Source organism: Capra hircus, assembly GCF_001704415.2.
Source record: "Capra hircus breed San Clemente chromosome X unlocalized genomic scaffold, ASM170441v1, whole genome shotgun sequence".
In the NCBI taxonomy this organism is placed as follows: Eukaryota; Metazoa; Chordata; class Mammalia; order Artiodactyla; family Bovidae; genus Capra; species Capra hircus.
In genome coordinates, this window is record NW_017189516.1 from 2,444,460 (window position 1) to 2,458,567 (window position 14,108).

The following is a 14,108-nucleotide window of genomic DNA, read 5'->3' on the forward strand; positions in this document are numbered from 1 at the left end:
AACATCATCTCTCTATTTCCTTCTATGAGACATCTGACGTATTTAACCTCATCAATCTGCATGCCTAGTTCATATAATTCATCAGGATGTTTAATTAAAGTATGCACCATATCTTGAACAAAATGTGCTGTTCTACTTACCAGGCAATTGAGGCAAATAATAACAATAATAACTCCTTCAGGGGCTGAATCAAACCTACTTCAAGCCACATGGATCTGATAATCCAAAGCAGGATGTTTTATAATTCCTATTTCATTTCTGTTCTTCCCTCATATCTTTAAATTCAGTTACATCCTCCTGGATTTCAGCAGCCTTGAGGTAACTATCCATGCCCCTAAGCTAAATTTTGTTTTAGAACAAAGATCGTGGACCTAACTGGGTCAACTTTCTGGAAATTTTGAATCTTTGTACTGGTGTTATATTGCATAATTGAAAAGTGTCTTAATAACCCATGTTAATGGAAGTATTTAAAGAGAGGCTAGCTGCCCACTTATTTTCAGACATCTGGGAAATATTTGAACCAAATCAGTGGCCTCTAAATGATGGCTTAAGGACAAATGCTGGGTTGGCTATATCTTAATCATATAGAGACCTTTTAAAAATACAAATTCCAGGCATTAAATACTGACTCAGAATTTCTGGGGGAAACACCGGGAAGTCTAAGGAAAGCTATATATATTTTTTCTTTTTAAACTTCCCCAGGTGAGTCTGACAATCAGACTGAATGTGGACCACTGAATGTGGTCTACATCAGAGCCTCTCAAATGTTAACATGCCTAAGAATCACTTGTGGTTCTTAAATTGCGGATTGTTATGCAGCAGGTTCCAGGTGCGACTTGAGATTCTTCTGCATTTCTAATAAACTTTTAATTAATGCTGATTCATATATCATATTTTGAGTAGTAAGGAGCTAGATTACATTTCAGATTCCTTCTAGCTATACTCTCTTGTGATTCTAAAGTGCCTTATGGAACTTGTATCTATTACCCTTACTCATGTCAGAACTTTCCATTAATGGTAATATATTTTTCTACACATAAGCTTTTTTTGTTTTTGCAAAAACAAGATTTTTAAAATTTAATTTTAATTTTAATTAAATTAAAAAATTAATTAATTTTTTAAAATTTATTATTTTTGCAAGACAATAATTGGCTTACTTTTTTTTTTTTATTTGCAGTTCTGACTTTGTTTTCAACACATAACTGAGAAAATCCCAGGAAGCTGACCCATCCAAGTCAATCATCTCTGAAGAGTGTAGACACACTGAGTACTAGAGTCAACCTTTCCTCTACGTGAGCCAAAAAAGAGAAAAACAACCTGCCAAACACCAGTAAAGAGATGACTACCATCGTATGGGAATTTGAAGAGCTTCTATATGGCACATTCATGATCCAAATGGGAGAGGATCAGTCATCATGATGTCTCAGAAGGCCTTTTGACTGAGTAACAAGAAGGGGAAATTATAACAGCTTGTCATCTGTGCTTGCACATTAGACTTCCATGTAGTTAATGTAGATAAATTCAAAGCAAACATGCAGATAGTTCTTTGAAAAGCCCCCAAATCATGTCTAGAAGCTCTGACCAATGCAATAAAAAGGAGGTTATTCTATATTCAGTTTCTCCAGCCCATCGATGATCAATCTTTCAGAAAGAGCAGCAGTAGATTGCAAATTTAGATTTTTAACCACCATTTAGCAAAGGCAGCTTCTCTAGAAACAAGCATGACTGCTAATGACACATGTTATGAGATCAATAGAGACAATACAGATTTCCGATACTTCATCTATGCTGTGACATACACTGTCATTCTTGTGCCAGGTCTCATAGGGAACATATTAGCCTTGTGGGTATTTTATGGTTATATGAAAGAAACCAAACGGGCTGTGATATTCATGATAAACCTGGCCATTGCTGACTTACTACAAGTCCTCTCCTTGCCCCTGAGGATCTTTTACTATTTGAATCATGACTGGCCATTCGGGTCTGGCCTCTGCATGTTTTGTTTCTATCTGAAGTATGTCAACATGTATGCAAGCATCTACTTCTTGGTCTGCATCAGTGTGCGAAGATTTTGGTTTCTCCTGTACCCCTTTCGCTTCCATGACTGCAAACAGAAGTATGACCTATACATCAGCATTTCTGGCTGGTTGATAATCTGCCTTGCCTGTCTGCTATTTCCTCTCCTCAGAAGAAATGATGACACCCCTAGCCACAGAACCAAATGCTTTGTGGATCTTCCTACCAGGAATGTCAATCTAGCTCAGTCTGTTGTCATGATGACCATTGGCGAGTTGATTGGGTTTATCACTCCTCTTCTGATCGTCCTGTTTTGCACCTGGAAAACAGTTTTATCATTGCAAGATAAATATCCTGTTGCACAAGACCTTGGAGAGAAAAAGAAAGCCTTGAAGATGATTCTAACCTGTGCAGGAGTTTTCCTAATTTGCTTTGCACCTTATCACTTCAGTTTTCCTTTAGATTTCCTGGTCAAGTCCAATGAAATTAAAAGCTGCCTAGCCAGAAGGGTGATTCTAATATTTCATTCTGTTGCCTTGTGTCTTGCTAGTCTGAATTCCTGCCTTGACCCAATCATATACTACTTTACCACTGATGAGTTCAGAAGACGGCTTTCAAGGCAAGATTTGCATGATAATGTAAAACTCCATGCAAAATCACTTGTGAGCAACCATACCACATCTATCTTGTCAACTGAATTATGTTAAATTAAAAAAATGGATGTGGACTGAAGTATATTATTACATATTTGTAATACTCCTAGCTACTGGGAAGTAATCACAGCAAGCACTCAAAGCTTTTCAGTTATGCTCTATCTTATCTATATGAAGATTTCACGTTTTCATAACACAATCTATTTAGAGCATTATATTCCACTATCATCAATGTTGAGATGTCCTTGTAGTAATTTATCATCAAGTCTTTAAGATTTAAGCTCTAAAATTTCAGTGACATACTATATTCACATGCTTTCAGCAGGAGTCAGTAGTTTTATCTATGAACCTAAGACACAGAGAGACAATTAACTTGAACTCATTTTAAGCACTTGGTTTTGTTACAATGGATACTGAATTTCTTTGTATTTAGAAACAATATAGTTGTCTATTTATACTAGTAATCACAGTTTATATCCCAATATCATGTTTTAGTTGTCTTTAAGTAGGATAGGTAATATATTATTTTGTGAAACAGTGTTATAAACACAGACCATTTTGATCTCCTATATGTGATTATACTCATGAGTTTGAAGACTCAAATAGCTATTTCCTTCATTTAAGTATCAGTATGAAAAAGCATCTATCACATCTATTAATAGAATGAAAATCTGAACTCAGGCCTCTGATATGTTTAAAATAAGAACAAGAAACTAATTCACATACTGTCTATGACTGTATAAATTGCCATATTTAATCTATCCAGGACAGGTAGCTTGTCAAAGTTCATATAATGTGACCCACATTGTCTTTAAAGGTCCAGGAGAAAGCAGATATGTGATAACCACAGTTCTGATTCTCTTAAACTATTTCCAGACAGCACCTTTGAAGATGTATATATCTTTCAAAGAAAGAAAGTGTCCACTATGCTTCTAGAGTGACACTGAGGTACCTGAGAGGTTACTGCACTTTCTGAGCCTATACAAGAAGCAGTGAACTAAATTTAGACAAGAGCAAAAAGATAAAAGTTATTTTTTACTTTTAAGTGGCAACTATCAGGCTGCATTCACAAGCCAGAGTAAGGTCTAGAGGCAGCCAGGCATGTAGACTCTAGAGTCCTCAGTAACATTTTTGATCCAGCTTTGCTCCAGTCATACTATTCTAAGGCCAATACAGCATCTTCCAAGGCAGCTGGGAGAGTCAACTTTTCCCCTGTTGAGAAAAGTGCAGAAGATTAACACTGGCAACATTGGGCACCTATTGAAACCCTTTGCCTACTAATACCTGTTTAGATCTAGTATGCAAGAAACAGACCCAGAATATGAGTAACAATTAAACCTGAGGTCATAAATATTAGAATACATTGAAAAATATTTTGGCAAACAGCTCTAACTTTTAAAACATGCTTTAACTAAAATCTGTGAGGTATAAAACACACAGATAATTCTGGCCTGGAAGGAACGTGAAAATCAAAGAAGAGCTCCATCATATTTACAGGAAAGGAGTTATTTTAGACACACAGTTCTGATATTAATACTTTTGGGGGGATTAGCAAAATCAAAATGAATTTTAATATCTTAGATGAATGGAAAACTTTCTAATGTTTTCTCTAGACTAGTGTTGATTTCCTTGAATTTTGTTATTAAAATATTATCCTGTTAGAAGACTGACTTTTTACGGATAGCAATAATGTATGTGTCTATCTCCTAATTGTTCATGGTAAGGTACATATTTTGATGTGTTAAATGAGTTCTAAAAGAGTGGTAAATTGTGCTTTAAAATGAGTAACTGTAACTATGTCTAGTCTATTTGCTTTAAAGTGATTTGTGTTTGACCATAATTTAGTATTGTAATGGGATCAGAAGTAATAATTTTGTGTATACTTGTAATGAGAGACTTGTCTACATAATATATGTTTACTAGTTTCTATATTATCATAAACTACACTTTTAGGATCATTTGGGGGAGGCCTGTGATTTAATTTCATTAATGTATTAATTTCACTTTAAACATACCTGTTATCTTAAAGAGGAAAAAAATATTTCCAGGAGATTACTGAACTTCTTAGAGGAAATGTTGAGGTTAGAGCCCATTTATGAAGCAGTCCAGGAGTCCTTGAAAATTATTTATGTCATTTGAGAAAAGTACAGAGAGAACAAGTGTCCAGTATTCTTATGCTGCTTAGCTAAGAACCACCCTTTCTCTTCAGGTTTGCCCATCTAAGTTTGTATTTAATGTTGTGATTTACTTTATTAACCCGTTTTCACCATGAATATACTTTGTCTTCTATTCCCTTGATCTAGTCAGTAACTGATCAGTCTATTCACACTAAGGTAATAAGGACTGATGTTAGCTTAATATTAATTTGCCTAGGAATATCTGAATTCTAGGCCTTAGGGATGAATTTTATCTCAAAGTGTAAGTATTTTGTTTTAATGGAGTGATCAAAAACACTGAAACAGACTAGAAAGAATGATATTTTGAAGAAAGTGGATCTTAGAGCAGTGCCTTTCAGATTACATATGGTAAGTAAACACCTACTTTACTTACCATGATGGGATGCTATATATATATATATATATATATATATATATATATATATATATATATATACACACACACACATACATGCATATGTACAAATACCTATTTATTATACTACTACTTGGCCTATACTAGGTTTAGGCCAGATCAAAAAGATACAAGTTATGTTTTACTTTTAAGTGGCAACTATCAGGCTACATTCACAAGTCAGAGTAAGGTTTAGAGGCAGCCAGGCATGTAGACTCTAGAGCCCTCAGTAATTTTTTTGGTTCAGTTTTGCTCCAGGCATACTATTCTAAGGCCAGTACAGACTCCCCCAAGGCAGCTGGGACTGATTGGAGTGATTTCCATGTCATTATTATTCTCATTATTGTTATTATTATTATGTTCAAACGGTGTATACATTTTCATTGTCACTTGGATAAGCAACTAATCCTATTAATCTGTAATTCCATGAAAAGGACCCATCTGCCTTATGGACAACAGAACAAACCATGTTGGTCTGAAAGGGTTCATAAGTGGAACTCTTGCGCAACTTCATTTTTATGTCATCTTTTTGTTTTTATTCCCAATATACTGTGAAAATGTTGCTTTGTAACATATTTATATTTATAATTTATAATACACATCTTCATAATAAAGATGATCTTTGTATTTGCATAAAAATTTCTGTCTCCAGAATTCCATGTATATATAGCCAGTTTTTCAGTAAACTGATGTAATTGAGAATCTTTGTCAGTGTTCTCACCTACATGGATAGTAAGTTCTCTGAGTCTCTACTCTCCCTTTCTTTCTGGAGTGTTGCATGTTATTCTCAAACGGAAAGATAAACCACTTCCCCAATCTACGTTACACTTGCCCTCCACTCTTCCCATAAACAGAATCTTTAATATCCACACTCTGCTAAGATTATTCCCCATCCTCACTTGTTGACCAAGTTATTCTAATGACTTAAATACTTGTACTTGTTAGAGTATAGTCTTTTGGGAAGAAAAGGAGATGAGGGGAAAGAAAGAATGTTTTCTATTTAGTCTTTAGAGTTTTTGAGACCCAATATTTTGATTTTCTGTATAGTTTAGCAGAGGAAAAGCTATCATTCACTGTATCATTCTGCTCTTAGTAAAACATATTTCCATAAACATAATGAAATAAAACAAAAAGTGAAGTCAGGACAATTGTCTCTGTCTCTCCTCTCATCCTAGTTTTCTTTCTTCCACTTTAGCAACTCTCTCATCTCACTATATTCCTAGTGCTTTCAGGAGGCCCAAGTGTCTTCTGAAATAACAAACTTGTTATAAATTACACATTTTGACTGCTGCAGAAAAGTTTTCCTAGGAAGTGGTAAAGGATTTCTTAAGAAGAAATTTCTGATGTTTTGGTAGACTTCAAGAACATAATGGGATTTAAATATGGGATTTGCCCACACTTTAAATGTCCTCAAATAAAGTGCATTCCCCTTATGTGCCATCCTGAAGCCAATTCAGAAGTGACCCCACTGCTGTCACTGTATTATATTTTGAGGGGAAAAAAGTAAAAGATAAATTCTCAAGTAAGTATGGCTCTTTCAACTTATTTATTCCTCAACAATTAAAGGATGTGATGTGTGTTTGAGGGGGTGAGGTGAGCTATAACTTTCTTGAACACAGACAATTTCTTCAGCAGTACTTCCTCAGTCTTAACCACTTACTTGGTTTTTCCAAGACCATATTTCTTATACTTTTTGTTGGCTAGGTTCTCTTCATCTAACTCCTTACTGAAAATTTTCTGATTCATCTATAGGCATAGCCCTTATTTAAGGGCTTAAATTTGCCTTCTTGGATATCTTCGAGGAATAATAGAAAAACTGCTCCTTCGTAGGGGTGGGCTGTAACTAGGCCTATCACTCCCATTCCTGCATCTTCCTCTCAGCTTTGCTTCTGAAGCTCCTGCAAAACAAAAAGAAGATACTGGAGTACCAGCAGAAACTCTAAGGTCAAGAGTGAGTGGAATCATATATCCAAAACGTTGAAAGATAGAAATTGCCAACAAAGAAAACTTTATCTGGCAATGATATCTTTCAGATAAGAGGAAGAAATAAATGTTTCCCCAGACAGACAATTGCTGAGGGAGTTCACTACCACTAGAATTGCCTAGCAAGAAATGTTGAAAATTCTTCAAGCTGAAATGAAAAAAAACACTAATCAGTGACAGGAAAACCTGTGAAAGTACATGACACATGGGTAAAGATGAAAGTCAAATCCGGAAAGCCATAACTCTATATTAGGATGTTGTATTAATTACTCAGTTATAGTAAAAAAAAAAAAAAAAAGAAGGAAGAGTAGAAAAAATAACTATGACTACAAAAATTGCATTATAAGAAAATATGTGGCATAAAAAGAAGTAAATTGTCACATCAGTTATATAAAAAAGAAGAGTAAAAGGGTAGAGCTTTTATAGGCATGCAAAGATAAGTTGCTATTAACTGAAAATGGACTACTCAGAAACCTAGAATAGATCTACAAAAGACAAAGAAAGGGGAAACAAAGAACACCACCATGGAAATTAACCAATTTATGAAAGTATGTAAAGACAGAGAGAAAACAAAACAATGGAAATACAAAATAGTCAGAAAGTTATTAATAAGATGTTAGAAATATGTTCTTACTTAGGAATAATTAGTATAAATATAAATGGATTGAACTTACCAATCAAAAGGTACTGGATGGGTTTAAAAAAGAAAAACAAGACCCATCTGTATACTGTCTAAAAGAGGCCCATTTCAGATGTAAGAACACACATAAACTTGAAGTGAAGAGATGAAAAAAAAATATGAAAGTGGAAACCAGAAGAAAGTGGGGTAGCTATACTTATATCGGACAAAACTGAGTTTAAGTAAAGAAAGGACACGATACAGAGAAGTTAAGATATGCTTCATTAAAAGAATTAATGCATCAAGAAGATGTAACAATCATAAATACGTGCAAACCAAACATTGAGGTACCTAAATATTTTAAGTAAACACCAATAGCTCTGAAGAGAGAAATAGACAGTAATGCAATAATAGCAGGGGATTTAATTCGTTGTTATTTAGTCCCTAAGTTGTGGCCAACTCTTTTGCAACCCCATGAACTGTAGCCCACCAGGCTCTTCTGTCCATGGGATTTCCCAAGGAAAAATACTGGAGTGAGTTGCCATTATCTTTTCCAAGGTATCTTACCAACCCAGGGATCAAATCTGCATTGGCAGGCAGATTCTTTACCACTGAACCACCAGGGAAGCCAGGAAACTTTAATACCCCACTTTCAAAAATGGTCTAATCATCCATAGAGAAAATCAAGAAAGAAACAATGGATTTAAACCATACATTATAGCAAGTGAACCTAAAAGACATTTATACAATATTCCATCCAACAACAGGATAATGTATATTCTTCTCAAGCACACACAAGACATTCTCAGGTATAGATCATATAAGACATAAAATAAATCTTAGCAAATGCAAAAAGATTGAAATAATAATATTTAGTATCTCATTTGACCACACATTTTTAATATGAAACCAGATATTAACAGGAAAATGGAAAGAGAAAATCTACAAATATGTAGAAACAAAGCAACACACTTCAGAACAACCAATGGGTCAAAGCAATAAAAATGAAAATCAAGGAATATCTAAAGCCATTTGAAAATAGAAACACAAATGACCAAAACCTATGGGACACTGCAAAAGCAGTTCTGAGAGGAAAGTTTATAGTGGCAAATGTATATATTAATAAATTAGAAATATCACAAATAAAAAATCTAAAACTGTACTTCAAGGAATTAATAAAATTAGAGCAAAGCAAATTCAAATTTAGGAAAGAGAAGGAAACAATAAAGATTGCAGTATAAAATAACAAAATGAAGATTAAGAAAAAGAGAGAGAGAGAGAGAGAGAGAACATCAATGAAACCAAGAGTAGATTTTTCAAACAAATAAATAAAGCTGACAAACCTTTAGTGAGATTAAAAAATGAAGAGTGAAGACTCAAATGAATACAATTAGATATAAAAGAGGAGAAACCATAGCTAACCACACAGAAATACATAAGCTTATGAGACTACTATGAAAAAATATATGTCATCAAAGTAAAAAAAAAATAGATAACATGGAAGAAATGGATGATTCCCTAGAATCATAAGGCCCATCAAAACTGAACTAGGAAGAAATAATATGAACAGACCGTACAATATTTGTCCAATACACAAGGAATTGAGTCAGTAATCAAAAACTTTGAAATATGAGCAACAATGTGTCAACAAATAGGCTCACCTAGGAGAAATTGAAAAATTCTTAAAAACATACAACTTATAAGATTGAATCAGGAAGAAATAGAAAATCTGAATCCATCATTTACTACTAAGGAGTTTGAATCAGTACACAAGTCTCTCAGAAAACAGCAGAATCATATTGCTTCAAAGATGAATTTTAACAAACTTATAAAGAAGAATTAACACCAATATTTCTTAAACTATCCCAAAAAAAAGATCATAGAGAATGAAACACTCCCAAACTCATCTTATGAGTTCAGCATTATCTTGCTATCAAAACCAGAACACTACTAGAAACAAAAATTATGGGTCAATATCCCTGGAAAATATAGATGGAAAATTTTTCAATAAAATACTAACAAATTGAATTCAGTAGGGCATTAAAAAGATCATTCACCATGATCAAGTGGGACTTATCCCAGAGATGCATCAATATATGCAAATCAAAAAATGGGCCAAAGAACTAAACAGACATTTCTTCAAAGAAGACATACAGATGGCTAACAAACACATGAAAAAGTGCTCAACATCACTCATTATCAGAGGAAAGCAAATCAAATCCACAATGAAGTACCATCTCACGTTGGTCAGAATGGCTGCTATCAGAAAGACTACAAACAATAAATGCTGGAGAGGGTGTGGAGAAAAAGGAACCCTGTTACACTGTTGGTGGGAATGCAAACTAGTACAACCACTATGGAGAATAGTGTGGAGATTCCTTAAAAAACTGGAAGGATGGTACGGGGAAGGAGGAGGGAGGGGGGTTCAGGATGGGGAACACGTGTATGCCCATGGTGGATTCAAGTTGATGTGTTGCGGAACCAATACAAAATTGTAAAGTAATATATATACATATTATATATATATATATATTCTTTGCTACAACAGTGGTCAAATTTTTGACCTTAAGACCCCTTTCATTTATTAAAAATTATTGAAGATGTCAAAGCACATTTATGTAGATTATGCCTATTGTTATTTACTCATTTAGAAATTAAAACTGAGAAACTTTTGAAATGTTTAATTTACTAAAATTTAAAAAAAAAACAGATTGCATGTTAAAAAAAAAAAAAAAAAAAACTGGAAATAGACCTGCCATATGACCCAGCAATTCCACTGCTGGGCCTACACACTGAGGAAACCAGAATTGAAAGAGACACGTGTACCTCAATGTTCATCACAGCACTGTTTATAATAGCCAGGACATGGAAGCAACTTAGATGTCCATTGACAGACGAATGGATAAGACAGCTGTGGTACATATACACAATGGAATATTACTCAGCTATTTAAAATAATGCATTTGAATCATAGGTTCTAATGAGGTGAATGAAATTGGAGCCTATTACACAGAACGAAGTAAGTCAGAAAGAAAAACACCAATACAGTATAATAACACACATATATATATATGGAATTTGGAAAGATGGTAATGATGACCCTATATGTGAGACAGTAAAAGAGACACAGATGCAAATAACAGACTTTTGGACTCTGTAGAAGGCAAGTGTGAGATTATTTGAGAGAATAGCATAGAAACATGTATTTTATCATATGTAAAATAGATCCCTAGTCCAGATTTGATGCATGAGACAGGGTGCCCAGGGCTGGTGCACTGGAATGACCCTGAGGGATGGGATGGGGGGGCAGGTGGGAAGGAAGGTCAGGATATGGGACACATGTACACCCATGGCTGATTCATGTGAATGTATGGCCAAAACCACCACAATATTGTAAAGTAATTAGCCTCCAATTAAAAAACAAACAAACAAAACAGACGTGGCCCATCCCAGAGCTGGCATCTAATGAAGGAAATCAATAGAAAATTATATATATATATATATGCAAATCAATTAATATTTCACTTTAACAGAATGAAAGAGTCATATGATAATCTCAATAGATGCAAAAAAGTCTTTCAACAAAATTCAACATCCATTCATCATGAAGACTTTTTATAAATTTGGCATAGAAGGAGCATAGCTCAATAGAATAAAGACCTTATATGACAAGTGCACAGCTAACATTATACTCAATGGTGAAAGATTGAGAACTTTTCCTATAAGATCAAATACAAAACAGTGGTGCATATTCTCACCACACCTACTCAACACAATATCAAAAGTCTTAGCTGGGAAAATCATAGAAGAAAAAAGAAATAAACGGCATCAAAATTTGAAGTAAGTAAGTAAAATATTCTCTATTGGCAATCATATATATATATGTGTGTGTGTATATATATAATATATATATATATATATATATATATATATATATATATATTACAATAGCACCAAAAGTACTCAGAAATATATTTACCTAAGGACATAAAATATCTCTAATCTAAAAACTACAAGACATTGAAGAAAACACAAAGAAAGGGAACAATACCCAGGTCCAGGGATTGGAGGAATTAATAAGGCAGCTATTATTCCAATGCAATGCTTATCAAGATTCCAATTAAATATGTATAGAATTAGGAAAAAAAAAAAAAAAACTCCTAACATTTATGTGGAATGACAAAGAACCCTGAATAGCTAAGGAAATTCTGAGAAAAGAACAAGGCAGGTGTCATCACACTTACAGATTTGAAGCTATACTCTTCAGTTATAGTCATCAAAAGAGTATGGTACTAATATAAAACAGAAAAATAGATGAGTGTAACAGAATCAAGAGCACAGAAATGAATCCAACTGTATATAGTCAACTGATATTTGACAGGAAAGTTGAGAATACACTTTGGAAAAAAAATGATAGTCTTTTCATTAATTGGTCCTGGGATATTGACACGTATAAGAATGAAACAGGACCAATAACTTAGAGCACTTTGCAAAAAATAACTAAAATGTATAAAAGAATAAAATGTAAAACCTGAAACAACAAGATTGCTTGAAAAAGCAGAAATAAAGCTCTCTGACCTGGGTCTTGTAATGTTTTTTATGACACCTAATATAGAAGCAATAAAATAAAAATAAACAAGTGGGGTTACACTAAACTAAAAAGATTATGCACAGCAAAAGTGATCATCAACAAACTGAAAAAAGAAATTGCGGAATGGAAAAGAAATATTTGCAAATCATATAGCTGATAAGGGGTTAATATACAAAATACATAAAGAATACATACAACAAAAAACTAGCAAAAAAAAAAGCAGACAAAAATATCTCAATTAAAAAAAATAGAGCTAAGAACCTGAGTAGGTATTTCTCCAAAGAAGATATATGAGATGCTATTAGGAACATAAAACGATGCTCAACATTACTAGTCATTCAGTTCCGTTCAGTTCAGTTCAGTCGCTCAGTGTGTCCAACTCTTTCTGATCCCATGGATCGCAGCACACCAGGCTTCCCTGTCCATCGTTAACTCCAGGAGTTTACTCAAACTCACATCCATTGACTCCAGTGATGCCGTCTTCCACCCTCTGTCGTCCCCTTATCCTCCTGCCCCCAATCCCTCCTAGCATCAGCGTCTTTTCCAATGAGTCAACTCTTCGCATGAGGTGGCCTCATTAGGACAAAGCAAATTAAAATCATAATGAGATATCACCTCAGTCTTGTTAGAATGGCCTTCATTAAATGGACAAGAGAAAATAAATGCTGGCATGGATGTGGAGAAAAGGGAACACATGTGCACTATTAGTGAAATTGTAAGTTGGTACAGTCACTATAGAAAACCGTACGAAGGATCCTAAAAAACAAACAAACAAACCGAAAACAGAACTGTTATATGATATGATCTGGCAATTCTATTTCTTAGAATATATCCAATGAAGATAAAATAGTGTCTCAAAAAGATATCTGCACTCTCATGTTAATAGCAGTGTTACTTACAATAACCAAGACAAGGAAATAACCTGTGTCCACTGAAGTGTATACTGATAAAGAAGTTGCTTTATATATGTGTAAAAATTAATACCACTATTTTTCAAAGTCTTCCAAAAAGTTGAACAAGAGGAAACACTTCCAAAATCAATCTATGGGGTCAGTATTACCCAGATAACAAAGTCAGATAATGACACTAAAGGAAATGAAGACTATAGAACAAGATCAGTGATGAACACAGATGAAAAAATTCTTAATAAAATATCAGCAAACCAAATTTAAGAACTCATCGAAAGAATTATACACCATGACTAACAGCAAATGCGATACACCACACCAGTAGAATGAAAGACAAATTTAATGTGTTAATCTCAAAAGATACAGAAAAAATTTGACAGAATATACAGTTCTTTTATGATAAATATTCTCAACAGATTGGGTAGAGAAAGGACACATCCTAACACAATAAAGGTCATAAACTACGAACACATAGCTAACATTATATTCAGTGGAGAAAATTGAAATTATTTTCTCTAAGATCTTGAGCAAGATAAAGGTGCCTTCTCCCTCCATTTTATTCAACATAGTACTAGGAATTCATGCTAGAGCAATCAGCTAAGATAAATAAATATTCAGTTCAGTATAGTTCGGTCTCTCTGTCATGTCTGACTCTTTGCGACCCCATGAATTGCAGCACGCTAGGCCTCCCTGTCCATCACCAAATCCCGGAGTTCACTCAGACTCCAGTCCATCGAGTCAGTGATGCCATCCAGCCATCTCATCCT

At 34.2% G+C, this 14,108-nt stretch overlaps 1 protein-coding gene across 1 annotated transcript; it reads left to right on the forward strand.

Moving 5' to 3' along the window:
- The first annotated feature begins 1,182 nt into the window (after positions 1–1,182).
- GPR174 (G protein-coupled receptor 174) lies at positions 1,183–5,844 on the forward strand. The gene has a single exon (XM_018044025.1). The coding sequence runs from the start codon at positions 1,722–1,724 to the stop codon at positions 2,721–2,723; it is 1,002 nt and encodes a 333-aa protein (XP_017899514.1). The 5' UTR covers positions 1,183–1,721; the 3' UTR covers positions 2,724–5,844.
- The last annotated feature ends 8,264 nt before the right edge of the window (positions 5,845–14,108 follow it).